General features: G+C 36.7%; 1 protein-coding gene across 5 annotated transcripts in view; it reads right to left on the bottom strand.

Moving 5' to 3' along the window:
- Positions 1-1,005: 1,005 nt before the first annotated feature.
- The window catches only part of LOC124141029, a 65,912-nt gene continuing 51,836 nt past the window's right edge, over positions 1,006-15,081 (bottom strand). For 3 of the 5 annotated variants that reach the window (XM_046508885.2, XM_048386101.1, XM_046508888.2), the window contains 6 exons: positions 13,220-13,273; positions 12,115-12,253; positions 11,137-11,252; positions 7,347-7,419; positions 5,980-6,456; positions 1,006-4,239 (listed from right to left, as the gene is read on the bottom strand). In XM_046508885.2, the coding sequence (XP_046364841.1) occupies positions 4,166-4,239; positions 5,980-6,456; positions 7,347-7,419; positions 11,137-11,252; positions 12,115-12,253; positions 13,220-13,273 (933 nt within the window). In that variant the 3' untranslated portion in view covers positions 1,006-4,165. The remainder of the gene's footprint in view (positions 4,240-5,979; positions 6,457-7,346; positions 7,420-11,136; positions 11,253-12,114; positions 12,254-13,219; positions 13,274-15,081) is intronic. The other 2 variants (XM_046508886.2, XM_046508889.2) reach the window with 2 other exon arrangements.

Here is a 15,081-nt window from a genome sequence, read left to right as displayed (position 1 = left end):
TATAGTATATCTATGGTAAATAAGGTGCATATGCAATGCCAGTATCACATTCGGGTGGAATCGTCAACTATATACAATGAATTTTAACAGTATAATAATACAGGAAGGTCATAGTTGAAACAAATAACAGTATTCATACTATACATTATAATACCAACGCTACCATGTAGAAGAGTACAAAATTGTCATCATCATCATCATCTAGACCTAGTGTTCTAGACATATCGTAACATATCATTCGTCATTTAACCGGACGTGGTCATTGCATAATATACTCAATGAAGTGGACATTAGCTTATATACATGAATTATTTACAGTAAACTACATAGATGTCTATACTGCTATTTATTGCAATGTAGTAAAAAAGTTGGTATTGAAAATGAATACCAGAATTTGAAATTTTCAAACATAGTATTTTTCAAATGTTGAAAATAACAGTTGATGACAATATGCTGCATCTTTGCATCCTGTATTTTGGGAAAATGTGAAAATTTGTTTAAAGAACATATGTCCAGAGAAACGTGCATTTCCTGAATCAGAACAAAAACATATTCACATGGCCATTACTGTAAATGGCATTCACTCTAACATCATTTCGTGTATGATTTTACATTACGATATTGTTGGGCATTGTCACTCCGTTTTCCAGCAGTGATATGCATTGTCACATTGTTCGGTGTTGATATCAATTGAAGTGTTAGCCTCTATCCTCATACAGTGCTTGGAATTTTCACAAACGTGCAACGATCTTCTTCCAGATGATCTAGGAACGTTCGGGGAGCCTAGTTGTTAAAGCTTTGGCACGTCACGCCGAAGACCCGGGTCCCGCTCTATGTGTGGAGCCCATTATTTGTGTCACCCGCCGTGATATGACTGGAATAATGCTGAAAGCGGCTTAAAACCCAATTCACTCAGTCCAGATTCTCTGACCATTATCTCAATAATTTCTGGATTTATATATATATATATATATATATATATATATATATATATATATATATATATATATATATATATATATATATATATTTGGTCACTTTTTGGTCTTTACGGAACCTGTTTACTTGATGAACCTTTGGCTTACAGCATTATGATAATGACAGAACATTAAAAACAGAATCACTATTGGTTGTTGGGTTTTAACTGTTAACATTCGTCCTGAACACAATACTATTGGCAACGTCAAAATGCACGTACGTCTAAGACAATAAACATGTCGATTAGGACAGAATATCATTTTCAAAGAATGATATATGAGCGTTTTGCCAGTAATATAATGAGGCATTGATTTAATATGTCAACAAGTTACAGGTATGTATCAACCATACATCATAATCGAAAACACATTTTTATTGCTGTATTGTTAATTGTCAGCAAGGATAGTTAGCCCGAAACTCCGAATATGCCTAACACTGTGCACACACGACTGGACTGACTCTAGAAATGCGCTGGGTACCTTCTTATAATATTATATTTTTTTCATAAAGCTTCATGTAATTTTCTGACAACTCTCATGAACTTACAGAAAGTCTGCATGAGTAAAAATGTTAGTACGAGAATATCCCACCGTCATATATACAGAGGGGTTTGTCCGGAAATAGAAACCTGGATCAAGTATACATATTTTTATGTGTATTTGACATACACTTTTGATTTCAATCTTTAATAGTTGTTTTAGGTTTGGGTTAAATCTACATCGCTCCTTCCTTCGGCATTTATTGCCTACAACCTTGTCCACAGCGATCCCTAGGTGCAGCTGAGTGGCATGGCGCCACAATAAGCTATATAAAGTTATGCGTCTTAGCTGTGCCAGGATGCGTTCATCGCGAAATCAAATTTGATATTCACTCTGATTATGACAAACCATGCGCGTGCGCGTGGGTTCCATTAATGCGGAAAATATCTACAACCTGCGGTACTCTGGAATTTATTGTCACATTAAGCTGACAGCCATTGATAAAAACTGTTGTTGAAAGCGACCTTAAACGTCACTCGGTCAAATAATTACGAATTAATTGTGCATTCTGGGAATAATAGTAGTAATGATAAAAAATGGTTATGTATAGAAGTAGAAGGCTTGTTCACAATATCTTTTTTGCATACACCAGCGATTCGTAGAATCAAAATTTGCTCGTCAAAGCAAAACTTTTTATCGGTTTTATTTTTTGTACGGTTAACTTTGAAAGAGGTATTCCCTCAGTCTGTATCTTAAATGTATTTGAGGTATAAGATGGCGGATATGGCGCGTAGATTCTTTGCAGTACCTTTTAAACCATGTTAATGTAATAAAACGAGGATGTTAAATATCTTGATGTCACTTGATGTTTCAAGTCGGAAATGTAAATTCTACAAGAAATCTGGTATTGTTTCGTTGTTCAGAAAGGTTTTCACATACAGAATGATGGACCTAGTCAAATGAAATATTGAATTTAGTTCAGTATCGCACTTCAGTTAAGTTAACATGAAACAAATTTACATATTTTACAAACACGTGATGTCTATGCATAGTTTAATTCACTGATAGCTGTAAGCGAAGCAAACATGTTTGCCTGAGGAACCAAATAGAACTGAGTTCCAGTTACAGTCGCAATTGCCGTGGCGTCTGATGCTAACTGTAGTACAGGAGAACACTACTCAGTGTAGTGCATTCTAAAGTATATCGTAAAGTACGTAGTAAAGTACATAAAAGAACTTAGCCACTTGGTGTCAGCTGTGTAGATGTGGCGAAAACGTCAGATAACAGTGCAAAATAGAAGTTCAAAAACGAAAATGAAACGACGAGCAAGGACTTCATCAGCTTTTGCATATTACCTCCAGTTCGTCCTAGAAGGATATCCAGACAACGAAATATATTTCAAAAAGAAATTAGTGACTTTGTTTTGAACATTAACACTAATGATGCATACATGTCTTAAATATTACATTTAAAGAATGATATATGAACGTTCTGCCAGTACTATAATACGGCACTGCTTGCAATATATCATCAGATTTCAGTTATGAAATGTATCAAAGTTTGATTTCCAGTAAGGAAATATCAAACTGATTAATTGTCTGTCGGATGTTTCTTTAATGTTGAAAATAAATTCAATTTTTTCATTATTTCTAAAATTAATTTTAATGCCATATTTTTGAGATCATGAATTACTGTGATATCTTCTCTTGGCAAATCCTATTCTTAAACATCAATATACCAAGGTGAATTTAAATTTGGATGATGTTCTTGCGCTGTCCCTACCAAGTGTTTTCAGGGAACAGGTCAAAGTGGCCACAGACACCCTGGTCAAAATAGCCACATAAAAAATCAAAATGGCCTCAAACCCTAGTGAAAATGGGAAGCGGCTATGTGATCTTGATGCCTAAACTGCTGTTAAGATATGTCATATGAAATGAAAAAAGGATATATAACATACAAATGTTATTTTCACATTTTTAGTGCGGACATTTTGACTTTTTATGTGGCAATTTGAACTAGAAGTGTGTGGTCACTTTGACTGCTTTTAAGGCCATTTTAACCAATGTGTTGCGGTCATTTTGACTATAACCCGTGATAACATACCAAATATGATAACTTGGTCTGGTAAGAAAATCAAACACCAGCTGTATTTATAGAGGGTAGATTCAGGAGAACAAATTATACCCTGTGGCGTAAGACATTTGGTTGACTGAAGTACTTCACCCTGAAACAGTAAAAGCACCTTTGGCAGATTAAAGTGAAGGCGCACATGACAAGATATATTGATTTGAGAGTAAGAATCACTGTAGCTTATGATTTCTTTAATGAATTTTTATCTGTTAATAAACATAAACTCATCCTATTAGAGGTGAAAATTATATTTGACATGAAACTGTCATGCAATTTTTGATATTTTTATGTTTTAACGTCCAATATACGTAACGTCATCTTCAATAATGCATTTGTATTATCTACGTATAAGGATGTTAAATTTTCAGAGTTGTAAGGCATTATGACAACAATGATCATATCAACAAGGAATAGTGGAAACTCCTGTAAAGAATACTTCTCGAACAGGTACTCTTCAGGACAACTTTCTAAATGAAGCTGATAAAAAACAACCCCGTGCAGGCATATATTGCATTAGAAGAATAATGGGATATTTGATAAAAGACTAGACGTTGTAGGGTCCTGGGGTGCTCTTCGTATCACACATTGATCTCTTCTTCGGAGTTGTCCTCGCGCCTCAGAGGTATGTTACTTGTGTTGTGACTTCGAAAGTCTGCAACAGAACATTTAGGATGTAAGTCTACATATACTTGTGGAAATTACATTTTGGGAGTCATTTCTTGTACTGATTACCATATCACATGAATAATTTTCGATTTGTACCAAGTGTCTCTGCCTTTGATATTTAATTGTGGTGTGACTGAATATATTCTTTTTCATTTTTTTCTTCATAACTAGTTAATGGTTGTTGATTCATATTATACATGGTGTCAAGATTGATGTGACTTGATCCAAATGTGACTTGATTTGTTTCCCCATATTTTTCTACTCTTTTAATTAGCTGTCAGTGCAGTTTATAATGCAAAATATATCACAGTTACCCATTTAAGATAGATTTTAAAGAATCATATTTGATGTTTTTTCCGAATTTAATCAAATGAATTTTCTATTTTCGACATTATGAACTTGTGATACAGGTTCCAAACTACCATTTGTAAAACAGTCATTTGTGAGGCTGTAATATTTTTCTTGTGGTTTCTTTAAATGGCACTGTAGTTTGGAATTTATATGCATAAATTTACATGCCTTTATACGATGACAATATGTTACATACTCACATTTACGGCTGTAAGATGTAAAGCCAACATCATTATTTCATTCATGATTGCACTTACTAATATTACCTGTTGTGAGATGTAAAGCCAAAACATAATTATTTCATTCAGGTTTGCACTTACTAATATTTGAATATTTGCTGTTGTAAGATGTAAAGCCAAAACATAAATATTTCATTCACGATTGCACTTACTATTACCCATTGTAAGATGTAAAGTCAATATCATTTTTCCTCATGAACTAAATCGCAAAAAATTTCCCACAAATAAAGCAGTTAAATTGTTAGTATTGCTAAAATAGAAAATAACACCCTCTAACAAGTGATACACTTCACGGAAAGTACGCCCTGTGCTTTACGCGGTTAACTTAACCTTCGCCATAATCGTAGTGCCATGATGCGCCACCGTCGACCATGTTACCATCAGCCGATGCTAAGTCAAAACACGGTCTGTCAAATAAAAGATTAAAACCTATGAAAGTGCAAAAGAAGAGCAGCAAAGTGTACCAAACGGTCTTTGTGGCGAGGATGAACTAGAATATATAAGCAAACCAAAAAAAGCTTATGACACATTTGTCATTGATCTGGGGAATATCCAGATCCTAAACTGGCACCCGTTGTCTGTTCCGTACAGACCTTTTCACCAGTCTTCTACTCAGTCAACAGGCAGACCCCAAAAGAAACTGGCCATTATTTTTAACCCGGGTTCGAATGCACGAAGGTCACTGTCAGCCGACTCTATCCATCAATCGAATCAGATTATGTCATCTAACGTATACTATTTTAAGTATGTTGGGGTTTGGTTAGTATATGTGAGTATGCTCCACTGTCATATTCCCACATTCGGTTTCTAATTGTAATTAAATCAATCACAAACAGCTCGATTGATCTCCATCATAAAATTATCACACAAACGTGTTTTTAACGATTTGGATAACATTTTCTCAAAGCCATCAGCTGACCCTCGCCTACCTCCCATATCTACTAATAAGTGTCGATTTTGAAAGCAATATGAATTAACAGTTTACTGGCCAGTAATGTTTGTGTTCATTGGCAAGTGCCAGGTGACTAAGTAGATACGAAGCGACAACACGTTCACCAGTTGGTCCAGGGCCTTGATTTCCCTGAAGTGTTCTCCTTTGGTCAGAGGATGAATAATAGAAGAAAAATAGTCCTCACCACTCACCACATAATTGCTCCCCCTCGTGTACCCTGGTGTACTACGAACTGAGGCTTTACTGTGAAAACTAGCTCTACGTGCTTCTTCCGACGCAGCTCTATCATCTTTGGCTGTCGCACTTAAGAAACCATCGTTGACGTAAAACACGTTCCCATTTTCAATATTTTCAATACTATGACTTCTACGAGGAACCGTATGACTTCGCTTCCAAAGAACTTTTTTGGGCTTCTTTTTCTTAGTCTCTACCTTTTTGGCTGGTTTTACATCAATCTCAATCGCTTCGTCCACTTCCGTATCCTCTTTTACGTCATTTCCGTTTTCGTCCTCGTCTTCGTCTTCGTCTGCCAGAGCCTCTCTGAAGAGTTTGCCATATATTTCGTCCTCGTATATAGCGTTTTTACCCAGTGTACTGATCAGCATGAGAGATGCGAATGAAGACATGGCGGCTATTGTTGCATTATGTCGCCCTTTGCCATCTGAAATTATTATTATTTGGTCACGTGGTCATTTAGAAGAATCAAGTGATATTAACTAATATACACAGACACAACAGAGAAAAAAGCTCTGATTATACTTAACGCGCATGGGCTTATTAATATTATGCTTATTCAAAATATATATAATTCAAACGTCTAAATTTTGTCTTTAACGTTTAAACATCAGTTGTATTTGACTGGGTTGTAGAATTGTGTTTTATGAGCTTTTTAAAGATTTTCAAAGTATTAAAACTCGAATGAGGATTAATCGTTAAAGCAATAACGTCCAGATAATCACAAATACTTTTAATTTTCAGGTATTTATACACATATCCCCGCACATTTACTTTTTTCGCCACTACAGAGTTTAAATCGGGTTTTGTCGGGGCATTCGGGTATATTTGTTGTGCACCAACATTTTCACTCATAAAACTATAATATAAGACAATGTTGTTTTTCTAGTTTCAATGTTATACTGTATTATCTTATCATATTACGATATACCTTACCATTTTCAAAGTTGATTTTTTTTCTGAAATCACGTGAAGATGTCTTCTGATATGATATTTTCAAATAAAAGCGACAAGAGCCTTTCCATAATCATAAGAGTGACCTTACGACAGAATTCAATCTTTCTATCGTCGATAGAAGCAGCCGAGATGCATAGTTTCCGTTAAAGATAACAGAGCGTCAACATAGGAAATAATTACAACCCCGTCCTGCATACGGTAAACATGAATGAGAGTAGAGATGCGGAAAAGTTTTGTAACGATGACGTCATTCGTTGTTACCTCATTTTGTGACATGAAATAAATCATTCGGATATAAAAATAATATTTACCTAGAAGAGATATACAAATGTGAATTTATTCATTTTTTCGTATACTTACAAACGCATGCTGATATTTCAATTTCGGGGATGTCTTTGCTTTTGCACAGGGCGACTAACAGCTGGACGTCTTTCTGCAATAACATCACATCAACATGAACAATCTGAATGATGGTGATGGTGATGGTGATGGTGATTATTAGTAACATGTAAAATGGTTGCTAAAGGATGAATTTGTCCATTTGATCACTTGGTATATATCACGTTTAGTTTACTTCAGACCATACAATTCACAAAAAATATGTTCTGCACGTCTGTTTCAGGGAAAATGTGTTCATAACTGCCCTTTAATAATATATGTAACTATCGGGACATTATTGTACCGCTGTTTGACAACAATAAGCGTTTCCCCCGACAGTACCAACATTTGTGCATCCCCAAGAGATATGGTTTAAAATTATTTGGTTTACGGATGTATTTTCGAAACCATATGGTCGGAGGGTGAAATATAAATATATGTCACGTTCGTAAAGCGATCCGTAAAACTATTGTCGGTAGAGTAAAAAAGCAAAAGTGAAACGAAAGAGAAATGTTTTGGGAGATGTTAAAGAGTTACTTCCCTTGCCCTACTAGATGTTTTGGCATTACTGGAAGTAAACTCCCGGACAAAAGTAAGAATACACCTGAAAAAGGATTTGACGCAAAAATTACAAACGTTATCAAAACGTTACTTGGCTGTAAACAGTCGCCGAAACACAGCTATGAATGAATGAACCCGTATGAAATACATTTCAATAGAATTCTTTCATATTAAGCCAACATCAAACATGGGTGAATACTTTCTTTTGCCCGGCAGTTTAGTTAACCTACTCAACGGGAAGAAAAATCTCCTAACAAATCAATTAAATCCCGCATTTGTGAAATATTTGTATGTGTAGGCCTACTGATTATAAATAAACGCCGAAAACAATGTGACTCGTACTCTTTGCATTTTACGGATTGATATAACTCTCCTAGCAAGACATCTTTAAGCTGTTAGGTAATTTTGGGGCCTTCATCTGGATGTATTTGATGAAATGCATAGACCTAATTTTATTGTAACCATTATATCAACAACTCATGGCTACGCAAAAAGTAGGCGTACACAGACACCATCCATTTTAGATGCTCTTCGATCAGTTGCAGAACGACGTTAACATGTAGGCGCATACTGTACCACCATTCCATCAAAGGAAAGAACAACGGCTCTTCTCTGAGACAAGCCGCTTCGATGAATGACATATTGCATCCACTGGGTGTCTCTTGTCTTTAGAGCGATCCTGGGTCATGAATGCAAGTACCACTCTTAAATATGTCTAATTTGGTCGCAATAATCCGATTTTCTGCTTTTCGAAATCCTATCATTCTTTTTTTTCTAAATATAATACATTTGTTTTCGGTTTACCAACAGATTATTACATTACAAACCTTTCGAAAACATGTTTTACAGACGTTTAGAATTCTCTCACAATACCAAAGATCATTATGAAAGCGTTTAATTCGTTCTTAAAAGACAAAGCTAATCTACTCTCATTGGTATCCTCTATCATGGGGTTCGAACCAATTACTCTTTGAATGTCCAAAATCTCATAAAAATACGTAAATTTGTTCAGTAGCAACGCCAGATAAAATACTACATCCATGCATATCTAAGACTGTACATTCAAGGTGTCTCCCCGTTTGACAGACACCCCACTGGTCAGATAGCTTATAATCGCATAGGTCATGGTTGAGTGGATAACTAATCCATCCGTTGATACGTTCCCTGTGGCATAGGCTCCACGGACAAGCTGATCCTTCGGTTTTCAGTTTCTTATAAAAAACAAAGGCTGTGGTAAACATAACATGTTTTATCACCTAACAAAGGTCAATTTGATATAATTTTTAACTTATAAAATAGTATCTTAATTATTTAACCTTTGGGCTATTTGGTGAAAAAATAAAAATATTATTAAAAGTTTAGTTTAAAAGTTTGTTTGGGCTCGGCTTTATTTTTTCAATAGATATGTTCCTATTTGAATGTGTTAAACAGGATTATGATATATTCTAAAACGGGCCGTTATTTTAAGTATCATATTTGATTTTTTTAAACATGATTTGGGAAAAATATTTAACTGATCTAAGATATGAATAGAACGATGTGTCAATTGAGATTCTCTCAGACAATCTGGGCTGATCCATGGTAACAATAGGCAGACTTAGCCTATCATCACAGCCCTTCCTTGTTGACATGTCTGACAACTTGGGTATTTGAGAAATAGAGTATTGAAACCACATTCGATACTGCAATATTCACCCGTCACTGATGTTATACGTACTCGTCAATGATATCATAAATATCCATCACTGCTGCCATGCATACCAATAATACACACTCGAATGACCTTTCAGTGAGTGAGTAAGTGTCAAGGGTTTTACCGCGTTCTTATATTAATGGTTAAATATCGAGACATACCAACGTTCCAACGTTGGGATTCACAGTTTGTACCCGTAGGAATAGAACCTAGATCATCTGACCGATTAGAAAATACTTTAAATTAACCACTGAGCAACCAATATCCAATTACCGTGTGCAGGCGAAGTCAAAATATTTTGCAGTACTGTGACAATTTCTTAAAGAAGTAATGCAGATTGCTCACTCTGGCCTCATAAACAGCACTCGAGTTCTAAAGTCAGTTATTCAGGATCGTTTTACACCACCTTTTAAATCTTCATGTGACATTACACAGAATAGGCTTCGCAAATTGAATGGGGGTCGAAATCAAATCAGTTATGGGTGAACGCTGTACATCATACCTTCTAGATTATGTTACAGAATTCCTTTCTATGCTACATCATATCATGATATTTACACTGGTGGTAGTTACGTAACCAAATCTGCGCTATATGTTTTGTGAGTACCTGCTACACACTACATTATACTTACCTGATTGTCTGCAAGTGGAGTGTTAAATAATGCACACTTATATGTGAGTTTAACGCCACAGTCAGCAATATTCCGACCACATGTAAATAATCGTGTCTGGGCTCGACACAGTGAGTGAAAGCATGATCAACGATCCAAGCGATCGAGGAACGATGACAGCCACGTCACAGAGCCTGACCACCCAATCACCAATACAGTCGACTGTAAGGACACACATGAAGTACGGGGGACCTATTCTGACCTGGGATCATGCTATATACATACCCGTACTGTGTTCAGCAAGTCGTCTTTCAATTCACAACATACCCGTCAAGGATCGGGTGTTCAGACGGGTGGTTTTTAGTTTTATTATACTCGTCACTGTTGGTCATATACACCCGTATTTCTGCCAGTCTTGTTCAAGAACAAACCCGTCATTAGGTTCAGCATACCTCTATTTCTGCCAGTAGTGTGCCGAACTGTGTGTGCTTCGTCACACACCGGTTACTGCTGCCATGGAAACCCGTTACTGCTGCCATACGTACTCTTTACTGATTTCCTACATACCCGTCACTGATGACATATATACTCGCCACTGGTTTCATACATACCCGTCACTGATGTTATACGAACTCGTCAATGATGTTATTAATATCCATCGCTGCTGCCATGCATACCAGTAACTGATTTAATAAACACTATCGCTGATTTATACATATCCGCACCTGATGTCACGCATAGCTGTCGTTGATGTCATGATAAATAACCTTCATAGATGTAGATATCATTTACTGATGTCATGCATGCCTGTCAATGATGTCATGCATAAACACAATTGGTGCCATACATACCCGGCACTGATGTCATACATACCGTCACTGATGGCATACGTATTGGTCATACATACCCGTATTTCTGCCAGTAATGTGTTCAGCTTTGCGTTCTTCACCTCACTCTTCTTTTTAGCGCGTTTTATGGTCATCATTTCAATATGGTGTTTATGATTCACCGTCATCAGGAAACCTGAAATGAACATGTATCATTTAAAGATAGACATCGAGAATGCGAAACGTGAAATGCGAAAATATACAACTTTGGCTCTGGTTTAATTTAAGTGACATACAGCCCCGCATTTTGCAATGCAAAGCTACGTCCATTTGTCCACCAAGATCCGCTGTTCGAGTGTTCGAATCCCAGATTCAGCAACATACATAATTCACCGAAGTGGTAAATGTGTGACCTGCCTCAATTTAGGGACATGACATTCCTACATTAAGTTTATACTTGGTGATTTAAGAGCACAGTTAATCCCAACTCACTCACTATGGAAAAGGGGCGGTCGGGTAGCCTAGTGGTTAAAGCGTTCGCTCGTCACGCCAAAGACCCGGGTTCGATTCCCGACATGGGTACAATGTGTGAAGCCCATTTCTGGTGTCCCCCGCCGTGATATTGCTGGAATATTGCTAAAAGCGGCGTAAAACCTCACTCACTCACTATGGTAAAAGAAGGACAATGTCAGTCAGCAAACTTAAGATCTGAAGTCAATGCTTGTGTCATTTTCCTTCAATCATTGAGGCATGGATAATTCAAACCATACCAGGCTAAACAAAACTTGAATGACTTAATATCGTTTCACGCAGGACTCAGCATCATTCAAAATCTACAAGTATCGTGTCTTAATCACACAAACCAATACTTGATAAAATAGATCCACACCGTCAGTGTACGAGGAATCAAATCAGTAAGCGTCTGTAACAAATTTGGGTGGTGGAAGTTATTCCGCCGAGAAGCCTCACGGAGGATATATGCATTCAAAACAATGTAGGTGCAGAGCCGTTTCTACATTCTTTATGCGATTCACTGCGGAAGTTTACAGATTACTCACTATTTACAATCCTCACTACTCTCCATGGTAGTAACAAGACGAGGATCGTTGTAGCATCTTTCCCTGTCTCATACCAGCGGCTGTCCAGAAAGATGAAATCCAAGGCAAACGATGCTATCACTATGAAGGCGTCAAATACCTAAAACCGAAAACAACCATTTCAACTCTTTCAATCGTTTAGTGCCTGCTATGAATAAGTGGACTTTTTTAATGGCATCAGTGCTTTACGCAAAAGGTAAATGCGAAGAAATATCAAATCCATATCAGGAAAAGAAATTGTGCAGTTCTGTGTATGTCATTGCACAGTAAAGTTCTGTAGCTGCAGTTATATTATAAACATTCCATGAAGGGATGATACAAGGTTTTTCACATGTACATGTATAACAACAAAGGCAGCTAAGATCGTCACACAAGCCAAACCCGTACGTTATAGTTCAATATGATATCTGATCATGAGTTTTGTGTCTATTATATTCTACTTTCTAATATCATATGAATAATACGATGGAGCAGTTGCTTCATGCTGTCTGGGTTTGGTTCAATAGAAAGATCTAAGCGAAAAACAATCACAGTGCTATGATTTATTTGTGGACAGGTGCCCGGACCTCATGTAACACGTTTCATAACACCGTTTAGTTTAGTCAAATATATGCTAGTACTTCTCAAAACAAGTTAAAGAGCACCCACAATTCGAAGCTGTGCGTATCAATACCCATCAACCATGACAGATTAATTTTAATCATATGAAACAGTAGGGTGTTCTTTAACTCCTGATGAGTAGAATATTTTACACAATGTGTAAATTCACTACAAAAGAATAATTAGCCTCGAATATCTGCCGAAACAGGGCGTAAAAGGCAATATAGTCTTGAAAAAAGGAATGGATTACTGAAAACTCAGTGATGACACCAAGTGTTCGTGACAAGGGTAAGCATGTCCAGCTCAACAGTTGCACTCATCAAGTAAAAGCCAGTATAATTATATAATTAAGGTGTGAAAACTCCATGTCCATTATGACAATAATATTAAAGATAAACTAAGAAAACAGTTTATTCTACATTTTATCACAATGATATCCAATATGTATTGTCCACATGCACCTTACCTCGAACTTTTTCTTGAAAAACTTTAAACCAACACAGAACAGCTTTATGAAAGTCTGAAAACAAAAACAGAACAGGATAATGAAAGGACCGAACTAGCTAAATAAATAAACAACAAAACATTTTACAGCTTGACAAATGTCGGTATAAAGGCTCTCCGATGGAATCTGGCGAACAAGGTAGACAACTCTTGGGGCTATGTTGGAAACGGGCCCAATGTTTCCTCCACCTCTGTAGATATTTAAGAGATAATAAAAAATTTGGCAAGATCGTAAGATTTTCTCCCCTGATTCAGTACCAGTATGTAAAATGCAGTCTATTTGAAAATCTCTGAACCAAGTGCGAGCTGTAATGAAATTCTCTAGCAAACATATTTGAATATTTAAAAATGAGTAGAAGAAACAAATTGGGTCTGTTGAGCGTACGTGTAAGTTACTGTTACCATGTTATTAATTATTGCATAGCTCAAGAAGTCCATGACCCTACACATGTTCGTTTTAGTAGATATAAAGTGGTGAGGTGAATTGGGTTGTAGCTATAGACTTTCGAAAGCTTTGCATTGATTTTGATGTTCTTTAAAAGGAAAGAAAATGTTGTTGTGATGACTTTTTCTATTTACCCAATATGCACTATTACAACATGAAACAACCTGATCGGTTTTGAGAAGAGGCTTGTCTTGTTCAAACTTAGATTATTGATCATCATGTAAAGCAGTGTAGTCCATATCATCAAACTATGGTAAGACTTCCGCCCTTATCCCTCCCAAAAATATATATAATTTAAAGGTATATATACATACATGTATATAAGTTTTGGAGGGAGGATTCGGGCGGAAGTCTTACACAAACTATTTGTAATTTTTAACTATCACTTAAGGTATCTGCACACAGTAACCATATACCTTTGTCAATGTAATATATACTATAGTTGCTGCTGATCGATATTTCAGATTGTTTTTTTTGTAAATGTACTTATCTTACCTTGCACTAAGATACTCGGTTCTGATTGGTTACTGAATGGGCAATTTTGTTCATATACCCCGCTGACAGATAAGACACAAATTTCATATACCCCGCTGGGAAATGACAAACTTCTTACCAATGAAAATACAATGATCGTCATTATGTCATTACAAAGATATCAATTACGAGGGATGACTGAATAGTTCTGAGCCTATAACTACGAAGGGTGTATAGTACACCCTTAACAGACTGCATTTGAGCCAAATACAAAAACAGGCAGCAGATTTCTGCAGATTTCAAAGTGACTTGTGATTCTCTGTTGTAGAAAGGACTAACTCTAGCAGACATGCATGCAGACATCGTGTCAACGTTAGGGGATGATGCTCCTTCCGTTACCACTGTCAAGAGGTGGACAGCGGCGTTCAAGAGTGGAAGAGGAAGCCACACGCCACATAGCCAATACAGTAGGCATCTTTCATGAGAGAGTAGATAATATTCTGAGGACTGAATGGCATAACAAACGTTTCAGCAGGTTGGGTTCGAAGGCTTCTGACGACTGATCCAAAACGGCCCAGTTTCATCATATCTTGTGTGAATCTATATCGTTTTGAAGCAGTTTAGCTGATTTTGTTGAGCGATTTCTAACCAAAGATCAGTCTTGGGTTCACCACTAACAGCCAAAGCAGTGGAAACATCTAACGTCTCCTCCTCCAAAGAAGCTTACGTCTGTTCCATCAGCTGATGAGGCGACGGTTTCGTTTTACTAGGATTTCAAAGGAATCGTTCTGATGAACTCCATCCTGAAATGGTGAGACCATTAATGGCCAATATTATGCTAATTTGCTTTGGCAACTGCTTGAGAATGTCAAGGCAAAACGTCGTGAGAAGCTTAGTAAAGGTGT

Source organism: Haliotis rufescens, unplaced genomic scaffold, assembly GCF_023055435.1.
Source record: "Haliotis rufescens isolate VD_foot unplaced genomic scaffold, xgHalRufe1.0.p SCAF_6, whole genome shotgun sequence".
NCBI classification, from domain to species: domain Eukaryota; kingdom Metazoa; phylum Mollusca; class Gastropoda; order Lepetellida; family Haliotidae; genus Haliotis; species Haliotis rufescens.
Note: the sequence above shows the minus strand (reverse complement) of the source record. Positions and strands in the feature narration are given on the sequence as shown.